Source organism: Etheostoma cragini, chromosome 15 (assembly GCF_013103735.1).
Source record: "Etheostoma cragini isolate CJK2018 chromosome 15, CSU_Ecrag_1.0, whole genome shotgun sequence".
NCBI lineage: Eukaryota > Metazoa > Chordata > Actinopteri > Perciformes > Percidae > Etheostoma > Etheostoma cragini.
In genome coordinates, this window is record NC_048421.1 from 14117895 (window position 1) to 14140295 (window position 22401).

Below are 22401 nucleotides of genomic sequence, written 5' to 3' on the forward strand. Positions count from 1 at the left end.
ATACTTACTTACAATTCTTATTATTGTAGTTTATTATTGCAGTAGTCTAGTTATAATAACAGTAGTAGTAGTAGTAGTAGTAGGCCTATAGTATAAAAACAGGCAGAAGTAGGCATTGTTTCTTGGCACACAATTCTGCAAAAAGTCACATTTGTCATTTTCAAGTTTATTTTGATAGCTTTTACCGGAAGTCATGTTTCTTATTGTGGCTCTCTTGATGCTGTTGAGGGAACAGGAGTTGTGGAAAAGGAAAAAGTCAGCCAACAGTGTTCAAAGCGGAGACCAAGCAGTCAGAGAGCAGCGTTCAGGTTTTCACCAGCTTTTCCCCCCCTTTGTAAGTTATTGACTTTCAACATTTGCTTGCAGAACTGATATGGGACATACTAAACAAGTTTACAGTAATTAATCGGGCTGAAATTGCTATCTTAAACCTTAGAAGATGATTTTTTGGAAGACGGTTGCACTCCTGCTGCCTCTGCTAATATCAGCCCAGTATCAAGGGGACAACGGAATAGTCGTCCCGGAGCATGGATTTTGCCAGCCGATTTCAATACCTCTGTGCACGGACATAGCCTATAACCAAACCATCATGCCCAATTTAGTAGGCCATTACAACCAGGAGGACGCAGGGCTCGAGGTGCACCAGTTTTACCCTCTTGTAAAGGTACAGTGCTCCCCGGAGTTGAAGTTTTTCCTGTGCTCCATGTATGCGCCCGTGTGCACCGTTCTGGAGAAGGCCATTCCTCCCTGCAGGTCAATCTGCGAGAGAGCCAAGCAGGGCTGCGAGGCTCTCATGAACAAGTTCGGCTTTCAGTGGCCGGACCGGCTGCGCTGCGAGAACTTCCCTGTGCTGGGGGACGGCCAGATCTGTGTGGGCCAAAATGACTCCTCTCCCGCGACCGTCATACCCATCACGCAGGTCCGGGGGACCCAGGACTTCACCACGGCGCCCCCACATCGGTCTTTCCGTTGCCCAAATGTTCTCAAAGTACCAACATATTTGAATTATAAGTTTTTAGAAGAGAAGGACTGTGCAGCTCCCTGTGAGCCCTCAAGGAGCGGTGGGAACATGTTTTTCAGTGACAAAGAGATTCATTTCTCCCGCATTTGGATTCTGGTCTGGTCTGTGCTTTGTTGTGCATCTACATTATTCACTGTAACCACCTATTTAGTTGACATGCAGCGCTTCAGATACCCTGAGCGACCTATCATCTTCCTGTCTGGCTGCTACACCATGGTCTCCATAGCCTACATAGCTGGCTACTTCCTGGGAGACAAAGTGGTGTGCAATGACAGCTTCAGCCCAGAAGGCTACAGAACTCTGGTCCAAGGCACCAAAAAGGAAGGTTGCACCATCCTCTTCATGATGCTCTATTTCTTCAGCATGGCCAGCTCCATCTGGTGGGTCATCCTGTCCCTCACCTGGTTCCTGGCAGCGGGTATGAAGTGGGGCCATGAGGCTATTGAGGCCCACTCACAGTATTTTCACCTGGCAGCCTGGGCAGTGCCAGCCGCCAAGACCATCAGCATCCTGGCCATCGGGCAGATCGAGGGGGATGTGCTCAGCGGTGTCTGCTTCGTCAGTCTCAGCAGCCTGGCCCCGTTACGAGGCTTTGTGTTGGCCCCTCTCTTCATTTATCTCTTCATCGGTACTTCTTTCTTGCTGGCCGGCTTCGTGTCACTGTTCCGAATCCGCACCATCATGAAACACGATGGCACCAAGACAGAGAAGCTGGAGCGACTGATGGTGCGGATTGGGGTGTTCAGCGTGCTCTACACCGTCCCTGCTACCATTGTTATTGCCTGCGTGTTCTATGAGCAGGCCTTCCGCCCCCACTGGGAGCGCAGCTGGGTCAGCCAGAACTGCAGAAGCCTGGCCATCCCCTGCCCTATGCAGACCGGGCCCCGCATGACTCCAGACTTTACTGTCTACATGATCAAGTACCTGATGACTCTGATAGTGGGTATCACCTCTGGTTTCTGGATCTGGTCTGGAAAGACTCTACACTCCTGGCATAAGTTTTACACAAGGCTGACAAATGGCAAACATGGAGAGACCACTGTGTAGAATAAAGGGACATCCAAATGTTGCCGGGACTAACTTGTGTATTGTTACCTGTTGCTCATGTGATAGGTAAGTAGCCCAGTGAATAGCTATAGAGTCTTACAGCATTTTGTATTCGCCTCAGCTTTATAGCCACACACGCATGCCAAACTGAGGGTCAGGGTTTGACAAAAGGGGAAGCTGCATAAACAAGGACTGAGCCTGACTGTCTAAACAAATACGAAGCATGGCTATGGGTGCCATGTGCTGAAATGCTCTCCCTCCCCCTCTCTTAAAGCCACAAGAACCCCAGGGCGAGTAATGATCCAGCAGCCAAGAGCGTAGAGAACAGGGGAAATGAGCAGTGGAAGAATGACAGTTAATCTCTTTGTTAACATTTCAAATGTAATTAAATGAAATTGTATATATTATTTGTAAAAACCCAAAATTATATATTTGTATTTATGGAAAGTAAATACTTTTCCTTATCTGCCAGTGTACCTGCTTTACTTTTGCACTGTAAGAACGCCACATGCCGGAAATCTAGCCATGCTCCTTTTTTATTATTATTATTAAACTGGTTACGAACAACATTGTTTTTTATGCATTAAAAGAACATTTTCAGTTGGTTGGATGACATCAAAGAAGCTTTTTTAGTTTGCCCCACTGTACTGTCACTCATGTGCACATATAATCAAAACGATGAATTACTTTAAATCACATGCTTGATTGTAGTCCCCTTGCTAATGTATTCTTCAATAATTAAATAATGTTGTGATAACAAGTTACTTTCTTTGATCAAAGAACAGCTATGTTGTTTTCTCAAGTGGGTGAGGATTGTGTCACACGTGAACATCTGTTTGGCAACAGTAAAAGAGATTTTTGGAATTCTTTAATGGAAGTGAGCTTCTTACACAACCCTCTGGGAAATGCAAGCGACAAGTTTATACTGAGACAATTGAACACACCTCTTCTGTTATAATCACTCAAATTCTCAATGTATTCTGATATATTTCACATCTACGTGCTTTGTGTCCGAGAAACTGGTGGCAGCCTGTATGAATGCTTTCTCACACATGTACACCAACATTGCCTTCGGGTGTTAAACGAAACAAGAAACCTTTTTTTGGCCTGTTGTCAGAGAGGCCTCGGTTAAATCAACAAGAGTCATCTGGCAAGAAGAGTCTGTTCTGTTGCATAGGTGTGACACTGTCCCTGCCTGTCTGTTTGGGGAGGGGAGAACAAGGGTGTTCAGGTTTGCTGTAGTGTTACTTCTCTGGAGCTACTATTGCTCTGCGCCAAGTTGGAATCCCCCAAGCCGTGCATGGCTGGAACTCAACCCTCACTGCAGTGATGTCATGAAGTAGATGGGTGTGTTGGAGAAAGCTGATCCTCTCGCCTCCGAGCGAAGGCTTGGGGCTAAAAGCAGGCGTTTGACAATTGCACGCACATACTGTACAGTATGATGTGCATCTGTGTTGTTACTGAAACGGTAAGACACATAACCGCCAGATTAGGCTGTAGGGCTCTTGGTTACAGTACAGTTACTAGCGGCGCTTTTATGGTCGTCTTATCTCATGACCTGTTGGACACGATGTTGTCTGTCTTTCTTGTATCCGTATTTGGGGTTGAATAAAGAAATGTAATAACAGACAGGTAAGAGTGATTAAGGTTGAAACAGATACTCCGAGTGAGGGAAAAGACATAAATCTTCTCTTTTTACATCCCCTCTGCCTCCCCCCTCATTCCCTCTCTCTGCTCAGATGAGTGGGGAGAATGCGAGTGAGTCAGTGGAGCGGTGCTGGGCCTTTGCCTAGTGACAGACAGTCTCCTGTGTGCTGCTCACTTCAAAGCGCCGCTGAAACCTGACTAGCTCCTTGTAAATAGTGCTGCCTGGCCCGAAGGCCCACTTCCTGCGCTTAACTCAACTTAATGGCTTGTTTGTTTGGCTTTGCACCGAAGCAAAGAAACAAATGAAGAGCGAGAGAATGAAAAGAAGCGGCATGGGGTGGGGAAGCTGGTGGTGAAGAGATTGTTTGAGGGTTTAGGAGAGGAGGGGTTTGGAGAGCATGATGGAAAAGTTGGTAGTAGTCGGTTGCTTTTGTCTTTCTCCAGGCCAAATCAACAAAGAGAGAGAGAGAAAAGAAGAAAACAAATGAGGAGACGTGACTGTGATTTTGTGCATATTTCAACTGAAACCTTGGATCTCAGACCATTCAAACTAAATGGAATCAGATTCTCTGCATTTAAGTTGTGCCAGGGATAAAAAAAGCTTTTCACAAAGTCCTTTTCTCTCAATAAATCTTAATGCGTTAAAAACTTAAAACATTACCTGGCGGACTTCTCGATACATGCAGAGAACTGGAAGATATCTGGGTCGATAATGTAAACAAATACTGTATCAAACTAATCATATTAAGAGGTGGTAGCTGTCTTAAGTAGATCCTTTTCTCTTTTATGTTGTTGCCCAGTTTTTCAGTGTCAGCCGTCTCCCTTGTTGATCTCATATCTTAAATCTTGCATGCAGACGTTTCCTGCTTGCTTAAAGGCAAGAAGGGACAAGCCGAGGATTGGGGGTTAGACAGGAAGAACGCTCCTGGAGTTTATGTGATGTCGCTCTTATTGGGATAAGACCACGGCATGTCAGAAAGGGAACATGTTGTTAGTTGTAAGTGCCAGTGTTCCCACTGTTGCTGTGGAGCCTTTCTTTTAATGTGTATACAATTATATCATGCCTATGAATGGGGTTTGCAAACACACAAAGGGAGTCAAGTTGAGAAAAAGAGGAAAAAAAGAAAGAGAAAAAACTTGTAGTAAGTCTGTTTCTAATCACATTTTGGCACAAACTCAGGAGGACTCATGCTCTGATGGCAAACACTGGATTAGTTGCAGTCATACATTATCCTAACCATAGGCGAGCAGCTGAGATTTTCCAGAGCACATACTATATCTATCTGTCTCGCTCTCGCTTTGAATCTCAACAGGCAGTGCAATATGTTCTTTCTCCTCCTATCATTGCTTTCAGAGGCGGCCACTGCGAGTGGGATGGAGCATAACAAGTTGGCAGGAGACCGAAGGTTTAAATGTGCATTTCAGTTTCTGACTTAGATTCAGGGCCTCAAGCCATAAATACTGGTGCTGACAGTCACCATGAGGAGGTGTCCTGCTTTTCTCCATTTATCTTTTGTCCAGTAAAATCCCTTTTTTTTATCTTGACGACCTTCTTACTCTTGTTGAATTCAGAGTAATATTTTTCACTGAAAAGTATACATCATACCACAGTTGTTTTTTACTGTTGAAAAACTACAAAATGTAATGTATCTTAAGGAATTCATTTCTTTTAATAACACTATGATGGCATGTCCAGCTATCTCTTTAAGGCTTGCATCATGTCCAGCTGTTCCTAAATCATTTAACAGCTAGGATACTTATTTGCCTAAATACTCAGATCAACATGTGGGCTTCATATTAGAGCAGAGAGCAGATATAGTGGAACTTGTGGAAAGGAGTTCAGCCCATCAATCTTTCTGACTTTACATTCTTGGTGGTTCATTTTCATGCCTCAGGCGCACCATTTGTCTGGGATTGTATTGCTCATAAGTGCACAGACCACTCAGGGGGGGCTTTGACAAGGTAACAAGGCTGGTAGGGGCTACTAACTCTACAATGTTAGGGGAGTTTATTTGCCCTCTGTCCTGGAGGGCAAGGGTGCACTGTATCAGGGTAGAAAATGAGGGAGTGCCCCGGAGCCTCTCCAGCTGCTGAGCAGAGAGGTGCCGACAGCTGCGTGACAGATATTTTGGGAGCCTGCAGCACGCCTGGGATAATAATGGGCTTGATTGGGAGCAGTGTGTGTGGAGGGGAGGTGAGAGCATGGTTAATGTGCATCCAGACACCACAGTGTGTACACAACCGTGTCGCTCTCGTAAACGTTTGGGGGGATGGTGCACGTAGAAAATGACAGCACGAGCATGGATAGAGTGTCTGGTGTTTTAAAGCTGCTCCTTTATATCATTGTTTTATAACTTTTTACATTTATTGAAATCTGATGATGGTTTATTAGGTTGCATAATTTGTGCCGAGCAGCCATAGAAACTAGACAAGCGTTTACTTGTTAAAATATTATCAGGGTATATCGTCATGCAGATCCCCTGCACAATAGTTTGGAATGACAATGTCTGTGGTTCTCAGACATGATGCTACCGAGATGGATCACCTTTCATGGTATGAATACACTGATAGCCCAAAGCATTCTGTTCAGTGTGTCATGTTTCATCCACATCTTTCAATTAATCTATGAGTATGTTGTGCACTACTTATCATGACTATTTTGTCCTAATTTGACCCATGTGCATAGACATTTGGAATAATGACACCTTTATTCAATTCAATTTGAAATTCTTGGACCTGCAACCTTATCAGAGTTTTGTTGGCAAGTTATTCTTTATCCATATTTGAATGCATCAGGGGCTAAACAGTGAGTCTATAAAAGCAACACAATTCAACAGCTGTGCAAGTAGTTACTGAGTGTTTAATTGATGAGTCAATTAACCCCCTGCAGATACATTACATGGCATTAAATCTTTCTTATTGGCCCGTTAATGGAATCATGCAGCACTCTGAAACACCTGCCTTTCCAGGTAAACAAGGTATGTTACACACAACGACGAAGCTTAATCCTGTCTGTGGCTAAAGGGGCTCTCATGTGGGCCCCAGTAAGGCCTCAAGCTTTGACGATGACTTATTGAATTGGCTCCTCTCTGGCTAGCGCCGCCCCCCCCCACCGCCTGTTTTAATGGAAGCGCTCTTAACAGCACTTCTGAGGAATTTACAGCCCTCTCGTCCAGGAGAGGAAGGGAAGCACACTGCAGCCTTGTCTATACCGCGCCAGCAGTGGAAATGTACAGCTTCAGGCAAGGTGGCAGCAGAGCTCCTGTCTGTGTTTGTGTGTGTGTGTGTGTGTGTGTGTGTGTGTGTGTGCGTGTGCGTGTGCGTGTGCGTGTGTGTGTGTGTGTGTGTGTGTGTGTGCGTGCGTGCGCGCCAATCTGTCTCTCTATATCTGTGTGTGCATGTGTTCCCTTGGCTGGATGTGCTTTTTGAGCTCGTTTTCATGTTTGTAATCCAAGTGAATGAGTGAGTGGTTGAAGGAGGGCTCCATTTCTGTAGGTTCTCTCTGTAATTTCACTCTCTGCACAGCGTAATCGCTTCCATGTGGGCCCTCACCGACTGAGTGGTGGAGGGGCCTCGTTTCAAAGGTGGGAGTTAAACACATCGACTCATACAGGCCCACAAATGCTCTCTCTTATGGAAAAGGACTGTAACATTTCCAATAATGTATCAGAAGGCCATAAGATTATTTTTAATATTTATAATTATTCCATGGGGAGGTTATTAAAATGATATCAGACAGGGTCTTACTTTAATCCTGTGTAATGTAATTTTTTGAAGGATTTTTAGAGTTGGATTCTAGAACAGAAAATACATTGCATAACGTGTTTTGCCATTGACATATCAAAAAACTAATATGTAATGTCTCAGACCTTTGTGCAACCAATTACAATCTGAATATTACAAGCTCTCACTTTGCAAAATAGCAGGAAGGCCGGTATGCCTACTTTATGCTCCTTAGGGATTTTCTGTGAAATTGAGGAGCATAGTGGTATTCATTGGAACATCCCGTGTTTATTTGGCTCCCACTACACTTCACATGTTCAACCGTTGACCTGGGATGCCCCGAGGACTGCTGGGCCAGACAGTCACGGTCAATGTGTGAAACCAACAGAGCGGAAAACAGGTCATTTTGCACAACAGGATCAGGATTTAAAGACACCTCCGCGGAGTTAATTTGCCAGTTCAGCCACAGGGACGAGAAATTATTAAAAGGGACAAGAAATCCTGATATTAGAGAGATGGTATTTTAGGAAGTAAAATTTAAAGACACGGACGGTCATCTGAACTGAGACTGAGTTCAAAAATCAACATTTGGAGTTCAAGCATTTGATTCAAAGATCTGATTACAGTAAGAAGTACTGTCAATATTGATATGGTGAACAACACCCCCTGCTGTTTCAGCTGATATACTGCTACAATGCACTCTCATTAGCACACAAGTTAAGCATACAAAGAAAGCGTGAATAAAATTCCCCTTTGCATTAAAACATGCAGATATTTGGTGTCCTGTTAGTTCTGACCTTGGATAAATCAATGTTTACATGTTTGATGATGTTTCAGTTTGACAGCCTATTTCCCAAAAGAAGGCCCTTTGCAGAAATGCATCCACTTTAGCAGGACTAGTGAGTGTTGGTATGGCCACCAGGCCTCTCAGCTCCACCTAGCCTCAGGCAACGTGTGACTTTTTATCCTGTGAGCTTGGGAGCTGCTGTGGGAAAAGTCAGGGGTCACTGGTCAGCCTAAGTGTTACATTTTTCACGGAGACTTGGAAGCTCCATATTATTCTCCCTGAAGAGTTGCATGTGTATGTGCATTGTGTTATAAAGCAAGCACAGAATCTCAGTAAGTTCACCAAGAAACAACTTTTTAGTTGAGAAGACGTGAGTGGAAAACATTAAGCAGTGCAGTGGAGAAGTAGATCCCTTTACTTTAATTTTTCTAAAGTAAAATAAGCTATTTCACAGTGTAGAAATACTCTCTTTTCAGGTAAAAGTCCTGCAGAAAGAGTAAAGGTAAAGTGATTGCACCTGGGGGGGGGGCGTGTCCTGTCCAGGCAGGAGTGATTGTGCTGTCCTCCCTGCCTCAGGTGTGGCCTCTTGATTGGGACTTCTGCATAAATAACTAGAATCTGCAAGGTAACTATCAGTTCAATGTTGTGGAGTAAAATGTACAATATTTGCTTCTTAAATGTAGTGGAGTAGAAGTAGAAAGTAACAAGAATGGAAAAAGTAAAATAGGTTCCTGCTACCACTGATAACAGTATGATGCCAGTGTAGTTTTCCCACTTAAATTGTTCTTTACACTTAAAATTCTCAATTCTCTTAACAGTGATTTGTCCATAAGGATGTACTCAGTGTTTCTTTGTTGAGAATAAAGCATCCCCTTTACCCCTATAGGGGTACGATTTAGTTCTAAAGGTCACCATGAGATGAGAAAGAGTTAATTAAACCATGACGGGATGTAGCTGAAAAGATTGATTGTAGGTTTGTAGACATGTGTGTCTGTTATGAAACAACAACATGTATCGTTACTGCTGCAGGTATGGCTGAACAAACGCAAGAGCTGAATAATAACATTTTAAATAATGGATCACCTTCAAGCAAAAGCTTCGCCTGAGTAAAGAGAGATCATTGGTACCGTGAATTTAGTTGTTTCATAATGCATAATTTAATAATGACAGGAACGTTGATGCTTCAGAGGAAAGTGTACTATGTTTGTAAAATGAGTTTACAGAGTGTTGCAAATCTGGGCGCATAAAATAAACTGAACTAGGAAGCAATACACAGCTTGCAGGTAAATATTTGCCCTCCAGGTGGAGCCAGAGCCAGGTTTAGATCATGACTGTCAAATGGACGGTAGGATTCCTTTTTTAACCCTTTCACTGCTTTTGTTTTTGTTTTTGCTTAATGGTTGACCACATTTTACTCTCTTCTCTTTACCGAAGAACCCAAACCTGATTGTCACTTTAGCATCACATGAGGCAGCAGGTTTTTGCAAAAAGCAAACAAAGAAATTTGACACCATAAGGCACTTCAGTTCCCCTGCACAAGCCTGTTCACATGAGGGCAACTATTGTTTCAGATATGTCATCATGTTAGTAGTCTCGCTTTGCCAGACCCTCCTCCAGGCACTCACGTTTTTGATATGTCGACATCTAATATTGATATATTAGTTTATCCTTTATTTGTTAAATGACTTATTTCTGCACCTTTTGTTCACTATTATAAGCACTGAAGGATCACGATGTTGAATAAATATGTAAAATTCTGAGATGGATAAAGAAACGGCGTAGCTTTATAATATAACCGTTAGTAATATTAGTATATTAGTAATACCATTAGTATGATCACGTTTCCACAATTTTTAAGTCAAATATTGTCTGCAAGTTTAGTATATTTTTAATGAGCTTGGTGGCAGAAGTTATGGAAATAACTAATTCCTCAAACAGATCAAGAAACGTGGTTTAACTATGTTTACACCAATTAAAATTAGTGGTCCGGTCTGTGTCTTACTTCCTGAATTGTATTGACAGTACAGGATGCAGTTTGTGTACTGTGGCAAAATGCTTTGCATATAACAGTTTTAGAGAATCTCTCTGGTCATAGTTCAATGTTGTCATGTTCATCATTCTGTCTTTCATGGGAAAATGATGAATCATTTAGCTTTTAAAAGCTAATTGTTGGGTTTCATGTTGCATCACTTTCCCTTTTGAAGCACAACAGAGATTTCTATCTACAGACCAAATCCTTTCTTCCTTTCTTCTGTGACTATCTCCAGTCTCCATCTATCCCCTCCTGTTTAGATTGAGGAGTCATGGTGGATAGTTCCGGAAGATAGGGGCCTTTTAGTTTTATCACAGCATAAAACTAAACACTTGTTGAAGGACAGAGAGCAGACCAAACTACCTGCACACATACCATCGACTGGTCAAAGCTGCAGCACGCAGAGGGGGGGGGGGGGGCATCAATGGGCCAGTCGGCATGTCCCCTTCTGCTCTAGACTCTATTGTGTAAGTGGCCCTGTGCCTAAATCACATTAATTATACTCCTATGGGTCAAGATTCTGTGGGAGAAATGCAGCATTATCTCCCTGTTTTCTCTTAATGAGCAACTCTGCGCTTTTAGAGTCTCTGCCAACTTTCAGTGTTTTCTTTTCTCCCAGGAAGCTGTCACATATTGTTTAAAGCTTCGAGTCAGACCTCATTAGATACAGTGTCTAACCTAATTTTCAGCACATATTAAAATGGTGCTTTGGTTTTGTACTGTGTACTCTCTGTGAAATCACAACGATCCTTATCTTTGCCTGTAGAGACTAATAACGCCATTTCTATTATATCGGCGCCCTTAACTGAATTATTTTAATCAGTCTCATAATGGAAGGAGACCTTATTTTTGACAGATTATCTTGTGGGTTTATTCAGTCAGTCCTAGCTTTGCAAGTTGGAGCATGTAGCTATATGTGGTGATCCCAAACAAGGTATGGAGGATGCTCGTCACAGCAACGGACTATGGTCGTATCCACAGTTTTTAAAGAGTTTGGTAAATCTGTTGAGTAAATAACATGATGGGTTTTTTATTTTAACAGTGTGAATTCCAGATGTTTCACCTCTTCTGGGTTCATATCTCTGAACAATGTCGTGGGAAAGAAATTAGGGACTGTGATATTTAGCAGAGTCTTGGCTACTTTTACAGTGGCACTAACTTAAACTTTGTTTTATTTAGAATTCATTAAACTAGCACAAGACTCCTTAATATTAAAAATCACCTTTTAAAAGAGTGTCTTGACAAACATGGTTTATAACTTCTACTGTGTTTTCTCGTACATTTGGCTGAAAGTACTAATAGTGTACTTAAAGTTTACATTATCAAAATATCCTTACAATAGTGTTTGTGTGTGTGTGTGTGTGTGTCCTTTTGGTAAATGTTTGATTTGAGAAGTCTTCCCCCACAGAAACTAAAACAAACCCCTCACAGTGCTTTTCTGTGTGATCACTGATGTGGAATTTAGGAATCTGGGATGGGAGCAGTGGGCTGCTGTTGTGTTAACTGAGGTTGACATTTATTCCCTTGTGATTGCATCCCATAATATATAATGCACATTTTGAGATGTTTTGGGTCTCAACAACAATTTTTTCATCATGTGAACAACAGCAGGCCTCTCTCAAGACATCCCTGGTTGCCATAGCAGCAGGTGGATCTGTTGAAGTGACGCTGTTACCCTGGAAACGGCCACCTTGTTTGTGCTGGGGTGTACTGTACCAGGGGCCGGTGGGCATACTTAAAGCAACGTGGGATTTACGAGCCTGTTGTTAACATACAGCTTTACAGTCCACGGGCGTGATTTGAACCTTTGCATGCCAGCGTCACAAAGTTCAGTTGCAGCATTGATAAGTGAGAGGGCAAACAGGGAAATCAATCACCGGCAGCGCATTCGACAAACACCACAGAATATGACCTTTGGCTGGGTGGGTGGATAAGTCCTCCTCCCCTCCTCCCACCCTCCCTCTTTTGTGTCTTTCCTTGTTTATGTGGCATTAGTGTCTATTAGCCGTGACAATAAAAACGTTGGTTTGAGCAGTGGATGGGGGATCTGGCAACAGAGTGACTTAGAGAGATAAGGAGATGGATGCCCTGCCTGCAAAGGCCAAAGTAAAAGAGAAAGATTTGTTGATGTAGGTGGAGTTAGTGTAGATCAGGGGAGGGTGAGAAAAGAGAGTTTGAACATGTGCAGAGAAGTGTGAGGGCTGTGCTGCGCCGGGCTGGTGGTTTTTACAGAAGAGAAAGACCGAGGCACCACAGAGCAGTGACAGAGAAAGGAAGTGTGATAATCAGCTTGGGGAATGACTGTGTAAATTACTTGCTGTTCCGTTCAGAGACTGGGCTGTTCTTTGACAAAAATGAACAGTGATGGCAGCAAACAGCGTTACGTGTCAACCTTCAAGATGCACATCAAGCCGCCGGCTGCATCGTCGGCACCAGGGAATGGACCAAGAACTACTGACACCGCGTCAGATGCTGCCACAGGTAAGGGCTGCATGAGAGAAGGAGAGAGGGGATTATTAATTCAAGGAGTGTGTTTGTTTAGGAAAAAGCTCACTACCATTTTATAATGTTTGTAATGTCAGTGTTTGGATAGACAAGCCTGAAGTTGCTGAAGCTTTCTGATTGAATGCAGTGCAAAAACAACTCCCTTTTAGATTTTCCAGAGAAAGTGAGACCACACACTCTTAGTTTGTTGCTTTTAAGGTTGATATCCGGTGTTTTGTTTGAATGTCCAAATATTTGATTTTTTCTGATCTGATGGTTCATCGTAAATGGGGCCTTTCAATTTAATGTCAGCTGACCCTGAACATCAAAATTGTCACACTCTAAAAGCTTGAGAGCACACTTCCTTTCTTTTTCAGTGTGTACTAATAATAAACATTTTGCAGCGTTTTGGTCTGAAACTGTACAGAATACTGTATGCATTTTTCTTTTGGATAGCTAGATGTTATGTATCTGTCTACATGTCATGTGTATCCACTTAATACAATTATTTCAGTGTAAATTGTTATCTGGCAGATGTTAACACACACACACATCTGTCTAGCAGATGACAGCTTTTGCATGTCACATCAAGACCTGATAAAACAACAGACCTGTGATGACTTGTTTATGGTGTTTAAGGTATTTGGAAGGTTTTGTTTTCAACAGCAGTAGGTTTTTACAGCAACCGGCTTTAAGTTAAGCTCAGCGATCACTGACCTGCTAATAAAAGCTTTGATTCCGCTGTCTGTCATGTAATAACAAAAAGGGGTCAGAGTCATGATCTGATAAGGATGTGAAAATCCACCTTTTAGTGTCTGTGTGCAGAGGTTAAAGTAGTTGGCTTGGCTTAACAGTGACTGTCTTCAAACATCAGGCTTCACATTGATTACTTCAAGATTGTAAACACTGGCTAAAGGTTGCTGGTAAAACACAAAAAACAAAACTAGGATACTGTACACGGTGTCACAACATATATGATTTGGTCCAATCATACACAATGTTTAGTTTCAGATGCAGGATTGATGTCAGTATTGTGGTATTCTGGCAAGTGGTGACCTGAATTTGTGAAATTCATGAGAAAATAAGTTTGTGTGTGAAGGGGGGGGTGCAAACTGTTGCAAGGATGGCACATACTCACTTACCACTGAATGTCTGTAGCACTTAGCAGGTGTGAATTCTCATTTACAACAAGGTCAATTAGAAAATTTGATTTTAAAATAACGATGTGTAAATAGTTAATTTTTTCTATTTTTCACATTTCACAATTGTCAAACAAGCCATCAAGCTGTATTTCTAAATTCTCGACAGTAGGTTTTACATATTGTGTGTGTATATATGCGTAGCAATTCAAAGTGCTTAGCACCATAAAACACAGTTTTTTCATTATTGGTATTTTTATTTTATAAATTGCGTACAACTTGCAGGTTTGTTTCCAGAATGTGTGGCTAAATTTAGCTTGCTGAGAAATGTTCAGCAGTTAGGACCTTTCTGTCAGTAATCCCACATAACAGATTATCCGTTAATATAAGCGGATGGCTGTGACATTTGGTGGCACCCGCACAAGAATGAAACAACAAACGGTCATATTGTTGGTTTTTTTGTATCTAAAGAAGTGTAAGTAAAGGTGTAGATCATGTGCATGTCCCGTTTTAATACAAAAAAATCTACTAAATAAGAAAGACACGGAAATAAAAGACACCTGACATATGACTTAATGCAAGCGTATCAGTGTGAGGATGCAGTAATTTAGTGTTGCTCTTGTTTTTTTTTATCTGACTACTCACCTCCGTTCCTCTTCTCCACATTCAGGGGCTGTTAACCTCTCGTCTGGTAAACGTCTGGATCCCCCTGTCTTCATAGAGCCACTGCAGGACTGCTGCGTGGATGAAGGAAATGACTTCACACTGCGGGGGGTTCTCACAGGAAGTCAGCCAATGACAGTGTGGTGGTTGCACAATGGTGAGCAGGGACAATTTACCCTAATTACCCTGTAAGGCCAGTTATTTCAAATAAACTCAGGATGATTTGTTATAATTTCGGTGGTCCTCTGACTTTCAATCTAGCTCTATCATCGGGTCAAGAACTCACATTTAGTTTTAGAAATAGTTATTTACTGTTTGTAAGACCCTAATTTAATTAATTGACCTGTTGAATGCTTAAATATGGCCTTTACTGGCTGTACATTTTTGTAACATGTTAGATGTACTGTTTTCTGTTTTTGCTTGTTGCCACACCATGAAGCTTGTAATCAGTACTGTCTAGATGTCTTTTGCCTAATTGTGTACGCATTTCCTCTAATTTAGAGAGACTTTGGGATAAGTATCATAAATCAAAGTGTGAGTTTAAACAATGCATGGCCATTTTTTCTGACAGATTCACAACAGGGCTCAAGAGGTCAACAGCATATCTGACCCTCCTGTACCCGCCAGCCATTCCTTTCCTCAATGCTTTCTCTTCATGCTTCTCCCTTGCACCTTACACCAGTGGGAGAGACTGTTTCTAGTTTTTTGTTGGCTCCTATGGGCAGGTGAAGTGGCTCGTTTTGGGAATCCTTCCTTCGATGGCAGGGAGGTGAGGTTTGTGGTGAGGGAGTGCTTGCCAGAGGATGCCGGCGCCTACACGTGTTTGGCAGAGAACAGTGCAGGGAAGACATCCTGCTGTGCTGCTGTGTTCGTCAGAGGTGAGGAAGACACTGGGACACACCGGAGACGGTTCCATTATAGGACATCAGAGGCATTTCTTGGTCATAAGTTTGATTTCCTGGAAATGAGTCTACAACACATTTATTGACTATAAACTCTGCCTCTTGCAAGTTATAACGCAGCGTTCCTTATTCAATGGGATATGTGTTCTGTTACTCTGATAACCACAAGTAGGAGTTTCATTTCTAATGTTTAGCGGTCTCTTCTCCTCTTCCTCTTACTGACAACCAATCTAGACTTCGAAACTATCCGCAGTGTGCAGAATTGTGTCTCAAATATCCCGACTTCTGCATCCAAGAGCAGTGTGGAGAATGGAAGTTCACCCCAGTCACCCAAAGACGTGCTACAGAAGTTTAGAGGATCTACTTGTACTTCACCTACAGGCTCTGATAAGCTCAGCCCAGTCTCAACTCCAAGAGGTAATGATTCATTTCACATAATAGGAACAAAGGATTTTATCATCCATGACATTTTCCAAACACACACAGTGCAGCTTCCTTCCTTCCCTACATGTGCACAGGGATATCATCTCAGCTTCTTTACCATTGTTTTAACGTCTTCCGGACATGTTTTATTTAAAAAAAAGGAAACGCGTTTCCAGTCCTTGTGTGATTGGTTGTCATGCAACATGTGTACCAATCGGGAATTATGCAGGACTTCCACAACAATGATACACCCACTTAAGGTTATCGGTCCCCAGTGAGCACCATGTAGGGTAATGGACAGTGCACAGATCAGTAAAGGTTGCTGAGTCTGTAAACTAATAGCCAGAGCCACACCTCTATCCTACTAAAACCTACCTGCACTTCATTTGTCTCTGCAGAAGTCATCCCAAAGAAGAGAGCCAACTCAGGAACAGGTGAGAACCACTTTTATCCTCCCTCACTTTCTCTGCCAAATGACCATGCAATGCACCTGTTTTTCCATCATCCACTCACCCATCCATTTCTTATTATTCACTGCTATATTGTCTGATTTTTGCTTGTTCATGTTAACACAACTTATCCATTAGACTCTGCTTTGTGTGTGTGTGTGTGTGTGTGTGTGTGTGTGTGTGTGTGTGTGTGTGTGTGTGTGTGTGTGTGTGTAAGTTGCTTTTGCTGCTGTTGAGGTTTGCCCCAGAGCTACACCTTTTTTTTCCTTTTTTTGAGTGCCTTTGTTCTTGATATAATGTTGTCTGGCTCTGAGCTATTGTGCTTCCATACACGGGGGAACTTTACTTTAGGGTGTAGGCTGCAACAGTAAAAGCATGAAAAGCTCACATGACAAGGTCTGAATGTATTTTAGGAGTGCAGGTACAGGATATGTCATACGGCTTTTTTATGGTTTTGTGAATTTGACATGCAATGTCAGGCAATTATAGAATGTCTGTTAAGAAGGTAAACTGTAAAGCCATATAAATGTGATTATTATCAGATCGACTTCAGTCAAATTCCTTATCCTGATGCCACAGTATTTGAATACTGACAAATTGAGTGGTCATATTGATTCATAGTCATATATGGAAGTTTTTATCTAATATGAACCCATGGTAACATTATTTAGGATACAGTTCAGACTTCTGTCTTCTGTCTAAGTAAAAAGTTGAGTGTGGAACATGTTAAAACCGGAATGCATGAGTGTCTTCAAAAGATGAACTAGTTTAACATTGTTTAACACACTTGATCACACATGGACTGGTTGTACTTGTGTGCAGTAGGTCATCGGTGTTTTCCATTGTTTCCAGTTGAGACACTTGATCGTAAGCAACAATAATAAGGGTCTCAGAGTGTGGGGGGGAAGTAACACACTTCCAGTTTTACAGTACAGCACAAACCACAGATTGTCCACTCCCACCTTAATGACTCTGTCTCTCTGTCTTTTATCTCTCACACCACTCAGGATGGTTTCCTTCCAGTGTGACGGTTTAGGCCCTCGACACAACTCAAAGCAGGAAGGCTCTTGAGTCAAAACACTCACTGTGTTTTGTCTCTGCAGGTCCAGCATTACATTTTGAAAACCCTCCACAGCACCTCGAGGTGAAGGTGGGACAAGCTGCCCGTGTGACGTGTTTTTTCGCCGGCAGTCCTCCTGTAGTGTCGTGTTGGATCAGAAACAAAGAACAGGTGTTGCAATAAAAAAAGAAATCCATTTCCACTTGATTTCTCTTAGTATTTACCTCTTTCTCTATCTCTTTTTTTATTTTATTTTATTTTTTTACAAACTTTATATCTGCAGCTAGTGGATGGTCCAGAGCTGTGGTCAGAAAATACAGATCAGAGTAGTACACTGGTCGTAGCAGAGGCTAAACCACAGCACACAGGCCGCTACACCGTTGTAGTCAAGGATCGCAAGAGCTCAGCCCAACACACGCTCACCCTCTCTGTCATAGGTAAGGCAAGACACACACACACACACACACACACACACACACACACACACACACACACACACACACACACACACACACACACACACAAACACACACACATCTGAAGTAAGTTTGCAGTTTCTTGACCATTTCATTCATTCATCATCTCACCAGAGAGGCCTCAGCCCCCAGCCTCCTGTCCCGTGATCTCACTCGTCTCTTCCACCAGCCTTGTCCTATCCTGGTCGGGCCCCTGCTACGACGGCGGCAGTGCCGTCTTGGGTTATGTGGTTGAAGTAAAGAGCCAAGGATGTGTTGAGCCTGGGGATTGGCGCGAGCTCACTGCCCAGTGTAAGAGTACCTCATACAGAGTGTCTTCTGGGCTGCAGCATCAACAGGAATACTGGTTTCGAGTAAGGGCTTACAACGCAGTAGGAGTAAGTGAGCCAGGACCAGTGTCACCCGTGGTTAAGATGGAGCAGCAAGGTGGGGTGATGTGGGTTATAGATACCATACAATTAGAGACAAATAATTTAGCCCTCTGTTACAGCTGTTTTTGTGTATTTGTGTGATTTAGACAAACCACAAGAAGAGGACCCTCAAGCGTTTTGCTGTGTCTCTATTGACTCATCACAAAAAGTCACAGATCACTACACATTGCAGGAAAAACTTGGAATGTGAGTATAATTTCTTGAGAAACGCTGATGATCAAGAAAGCTTGACCTTTCATGGCAAATCCTTCAGGGAAGAGGGGCTGCCAAGTGCAACAGAGGTAAGATTAAAAATACATGTTGAGACCCGCCTCAACTAACAACAGATACAGGTTTGAGAAAGCCAGTGATCTCAGTTCATGGCAAGGAATGAAGAGTGCTCTTTCCCTTTGACAGATGGTGTGCTAGAATGACAGATCTCAGATGAAAGCTAGTGTTTTTGTTTTACTTAAGTTCTCAAAGATTATATTAAATATCAAAACTTGTCTCTTCATTAGGGGAAAGTTCGGCCTGGTGTTCAAGCTAGTCCATAAAGAGACGGGACGTGTGTGTGCTGGGAAGTTCTACAAAGGCCGACGTGCCAAGGAGAGAGAGGCTGCTCGTAAAGAGATAGAGTTGATGAACTTCCTCCACCACCCCAAATTGGTTCAATGTCTCGCTGCATACGATCACAAGCCTGAGATGGTCATGGTGATGGAGTTGTGAGTATCATCGTGAAAAGCCCTTAAGGTGTTGCAAAACTACAAAATACTGGATGCATACAAAGAAATACAATGACCATTTTGCTGCTACTGTGGATTGTCTGACTGTAGTATCGCAGGCGGGGAACTGTTTGAACGTATTGTGGACGACAGCTTTGAGCACACTGAGCCTGCCAGTGTTCGCTACATGCAGCAGATCCTGAAAGGGATTGCCTTCATGCATCAGCAGCGCATTGTCCACCTGGACCTCAAACCTGAAAACATTGTGTGTGTTGACACCCATGGCACCTCCATAAAGATCATTGATTTCGGTTTGGCCAACAGGCTCGGTATGTGGGGGAAAAAAAATAAACTCTTAATATTTATACGTTATTCTTTTGAGTGTTTCAATACTTAATGATGTAATTTATGTTCAACAGATGAAAACACTCCTCTGAAGGTGATGCATGGGACTCCAGAGTTTGTGGCACCTGAAGTGATCAACTATGAGCCTGTGTTTTTGACCACTGACATGTGGAGCATAGGAGTCATCTGCTACATACTGTGAGTCAAACTGTTGCTCCCGTAGCCCTTACCAAAAGGAACGACATGACATTTTGGTCCTAAGGAGTGGAATTTGTTACCTTTGGATAGAGACAGGCTAGGTGTTTCCCCCTCTTTGAAGACTGCTGCTAGTGGTAGCTTTGTATTTACCCTACGGACATAGGAGTATCAACCTTCTCATCTAACTCTTATCTACTCTACATCTACTCTCAAATAAGCATATTTCTCAAAATGTAGAGCTATTCCTTTAAACATTCTTTGCATGCATATCCAGTGTGTTTTTTCTACTTAAATTGGAATAATCCAAATACTTCCAATGACCACACAAGAATGTTAATAGAACATAATAGTAAGACTTATAGAGCTGTGCTGGTGGTGAAAGTCATGGTATCTGGTCATGATGTAACAAACAATAGTCTTCTGTTTTGAGTGGCTCAGACTTGTTATGCCACCTAGTGGGTGAAGGTTGAAACAGTAAATGTAATGACACTGCTGTCTCTTTCTCTGGCCTTCAGACTGAGTGGTGAGTCTCCATTCCAGGGTAACAGCGATGCAGAGACCCTCGCCTTGGTCACAGCGGCCCAGTGGGAGTTTGATGAGGAGAGCTTTGACGAGATTACCGACGAGGCCAAACATTTCATCAGCTCCCTTCTTAACAAGGACGCCAGGTGATTTCTTAAACACACAGCTGTAGCGCAGATGGCTCCAGAGACTATCTTCACTTGACCACCTATAACACACTGTGTTTCCCAGGCGGAGGATGACCTCTGAAGAGGCACTTGCCCACCAATGGATGACATTTGACTCTAAAGCTCTGGCCACCACCAAGACTCTGTCCAAGGACAAGATGAAGAGGTTTCTAGCCAGGCAGAAGTGGAAGGTAACAACTCAGCACAGTAGATTTTATTCTTGAGTTTTTTTTTTTCCTGCTTCACAATTTTTACAATTGGTTTTAACACAGAAAACAGGTAAGGCCTTGTTAGCCCTGAAGAGAATGGCTCAGCTGTCTAAAAGTGACACCTCTGCATGTTCAACAAGCCCTGCAGAAGGTATGCATTCTCTCATCTTCTTATCAGCATTTTAGTTTCCTGGTTTAACATTGCTCTATTGAGCCCTGGGGTTTCCCCGTGGATGTATAAAGAGAACGGGTTTCCCCCCTTTCTTCATCTATTTCCTTCTCCCTCCCCCAGATTTACCCTTGAGCCCGGAGGCAGAGCATGCCCTGCAGTCTCTGGAGCGCAAGATGCAGGGCCCCCCCCAGTTCACCCAGGGCCTGGAGGACCAAACAGTGGCTCAGGGATCTAGTGCCCGTCTCTCGTGTCACCTCACAGGTACACATAACGTTATTCAAGAGCTCAAGCAGCATATTCCTCTTTGTGTACTTTCTTTTGCAGAGCAGTGACTTGACATAAACTTGAGTGTGCTGAAGTCCTGAAAGACTTGCGACTTGACTTAAATTCCCCCCGAAAGACAAAGAAGGAGCTATGCTCTGTTGCTGTTTTGCTTAATTTCAGATTTTCTGCTTTTTAACCTGCAGGTTACCCTGACCCAGAGGTGGTGTGGTTGTGTGGTAAAGAGCCCGTGGTGGAGTCACCCACAGTGCAGATAGAGTACGAGGACGATGGCCGCTGCACCCTGGTCTTAGCCAAAGTTGGACCAGAGGACACCAATGTTTACACCTGTACAGCCACCAACGACCACGGAGAGGAATGCTGCTCAGCCAAACTCATCGTTCACGAGTAGACGCATTGTATCTAAGTATGCAAAATTCAAATGTAAAAATATGTTCTTGAGTGCTTTAAACTATAAGTAACTAATAAGTGTTTTATTGTACACTGTTTTAATTCAAATGGGGACCAAGCTTTACTTTGGCTGGATATACAGTATATTATGTATTATTGTACAAAATGTATGAACCGATGAACATTGTTACACAGCTACAAGCGTATTTAAAAGTTGAAGTTCCTTCATGGGACTATGGTATACTGTTTTAACCAGTATGTTTCAGCTAAAATCATGAATCTGTTTCTTATTTTGTAATTTCAAGATTCCCCTCCAAACATATCAGCTGACGATGTGAATTAATTTGGTTTGCCTGAGATGTTTCAATGACATGGTGAAAATCTGGCTTGTGAATTCTGATATATTTTTATTTTTTGACTTGAAAAAGATGTCATAACCTATTTCCATGAAAAAACTTTATCTTAAAAAACGTTCTTAATAACTCAAGTTTGTTTTGTGTAACAGAAAACCGTTTGACTTCTTTAACAAAACAAGCACAACATTTATCACCGCTCTGCGTGTGTTAACTTTCAATGATATGAAAATATATATACTCAAACTATAATACTGTATGTAACCCTACACATGCTTCATGGTCTGATATTTTCAACAGTGCTGATACAAAAACAATTTTAACAAACCTTTTGTGGAATATTAAAATGAAACCCCAGCTTTAAGAACTTTTTAATTTTGTCACAATGAATGTAAATAAAGGAAATGACTGGTTTACAGAAGTTGTTTTTTCCATCTTGGGTGCATGTGTTCTATCAGGCTTCTCGTCAGCTGTGTGTCGAAGGTGCCATTCTGTTAATAACTGTTTTGTTTCATGTCTGCAAAAATGTTTAATCTCTTTACTTTTTGGGATCCTGGGGTTCATGTACCAGATGAGCCCTTAGCAACAAATCACGCCGTTTATAATCACATTCTTTGGCCAGGACGATTTAAAGTGTTCGCTCAAGTGAGTCCCAATAAAATAAATATTTTAAAGTTCTTACCAGCAAAACACGCAGCTGTGGTGTAGTGCACACACGTTTACGAGGACCCTCTGCCTGTATGAAATCTGCCTGTTTGGTCTGGTCATACACACACAT

The 22401-nt window shown here is 42.5% G+C and overlaps 2 protein-coding genes across 5 annotated transcripts; both read left to right on the plus strand.

The window, feature by feature from the left end:
• Window positions 1–231: 231 nt before the first annotated feature.
• On the plus strand, window positions 232–2553 carry fzd2 (frizzled class receptor 2). Its single transcript, XM_034894073.1, has one exon. It carries the CDS (start codon window positions 440–442, stop codon window positions 2066–2068), a length of 1629 nt encoding a protein of 542 aa, XP_034749964.1. The 5' UTR covers window positions 232–439; the 3' UTR covers window positions 2069–2553.
• Window positions 2554–8763: 6210 nt separating this feature from the next.
• mylk5 (myosin, light chain kinase 5) lies at window positions 8764–21473 on the plus strand. Of its 4 annotated transcripts, XM_034894067.1 has the most exons (18): window positions 8764–8850; window positions 12588–12738; window positions 14551–14700; window positions 15266–15421; window positions 15680–15862; window positions 16267–16302; window positions 17421–17548; window positions 17661–17814; window positions 17968–18279; window positions 18371–18470; window positions 18782–18985; window positions 19097–19314; window positions 19405–19528; window positions 20044–20196; window positions 20282–20408; window positions 20490–20577; window positions 20719–20859; window positions 21066–21473. In XM_034894067.1, exons 2-18 carry the CDS (start codon window positions 12612–12614, stop codon window positions 21269–21271), a joined length of 2607 nt encoding a protein of 868 aa, XP_034749958.1. In that variant the 5' UTR covers window positions 8764–8850; window positions 12588–12611; the 3' UTR covers window positions 21272–21473. The 4 variants fall into 4 exon arrangements, with proteins under 4 accessions (XP_034749958.1, XP_034749957.1, XP_034749959.1 ...); XM_034894066.1 differs by lacking the exon at window positions 8764–8850 and having other exon boundaries at window positions 12269–12738; XM_034894068.1 differs by lacking the exon at window positions 8764–8850 and having other exon boundaries at window positions 12270–12738; window positions 15269–15421.
• Window positions 21474–22401: the final 928 nt, after the last annotated feature.

Coding starts and splice junctions, on each gene's coding strand:
- mylk5 (XM_034894067.1), top strand. CDS start 12,612: ATGAACAGTGATGGCAGCAAACAGCGTTACGTGTCAACCTTCAAGATG. Junction 18,986..19,096: donor ATGGTCATGGTGATGGAGTT/GTGAGTATCATC, acceptor GTCTGACTGTAG/TATCGCAGGCGGGGAACTGT. Junction 20,197..20,281: donor CTTCTTAACAAGGACGCCAG/GTGATTTCTTAA, acceptor TGTGTTTCCCAG/GCGGAGGATGACCTCTGAAG.
- fzd2 (XM_034894073.1), top strand. CDS start 440: ATGATTTTTTGGAAGACGGTTGCACTCCTGCTGCCTCTGCTAATATCA.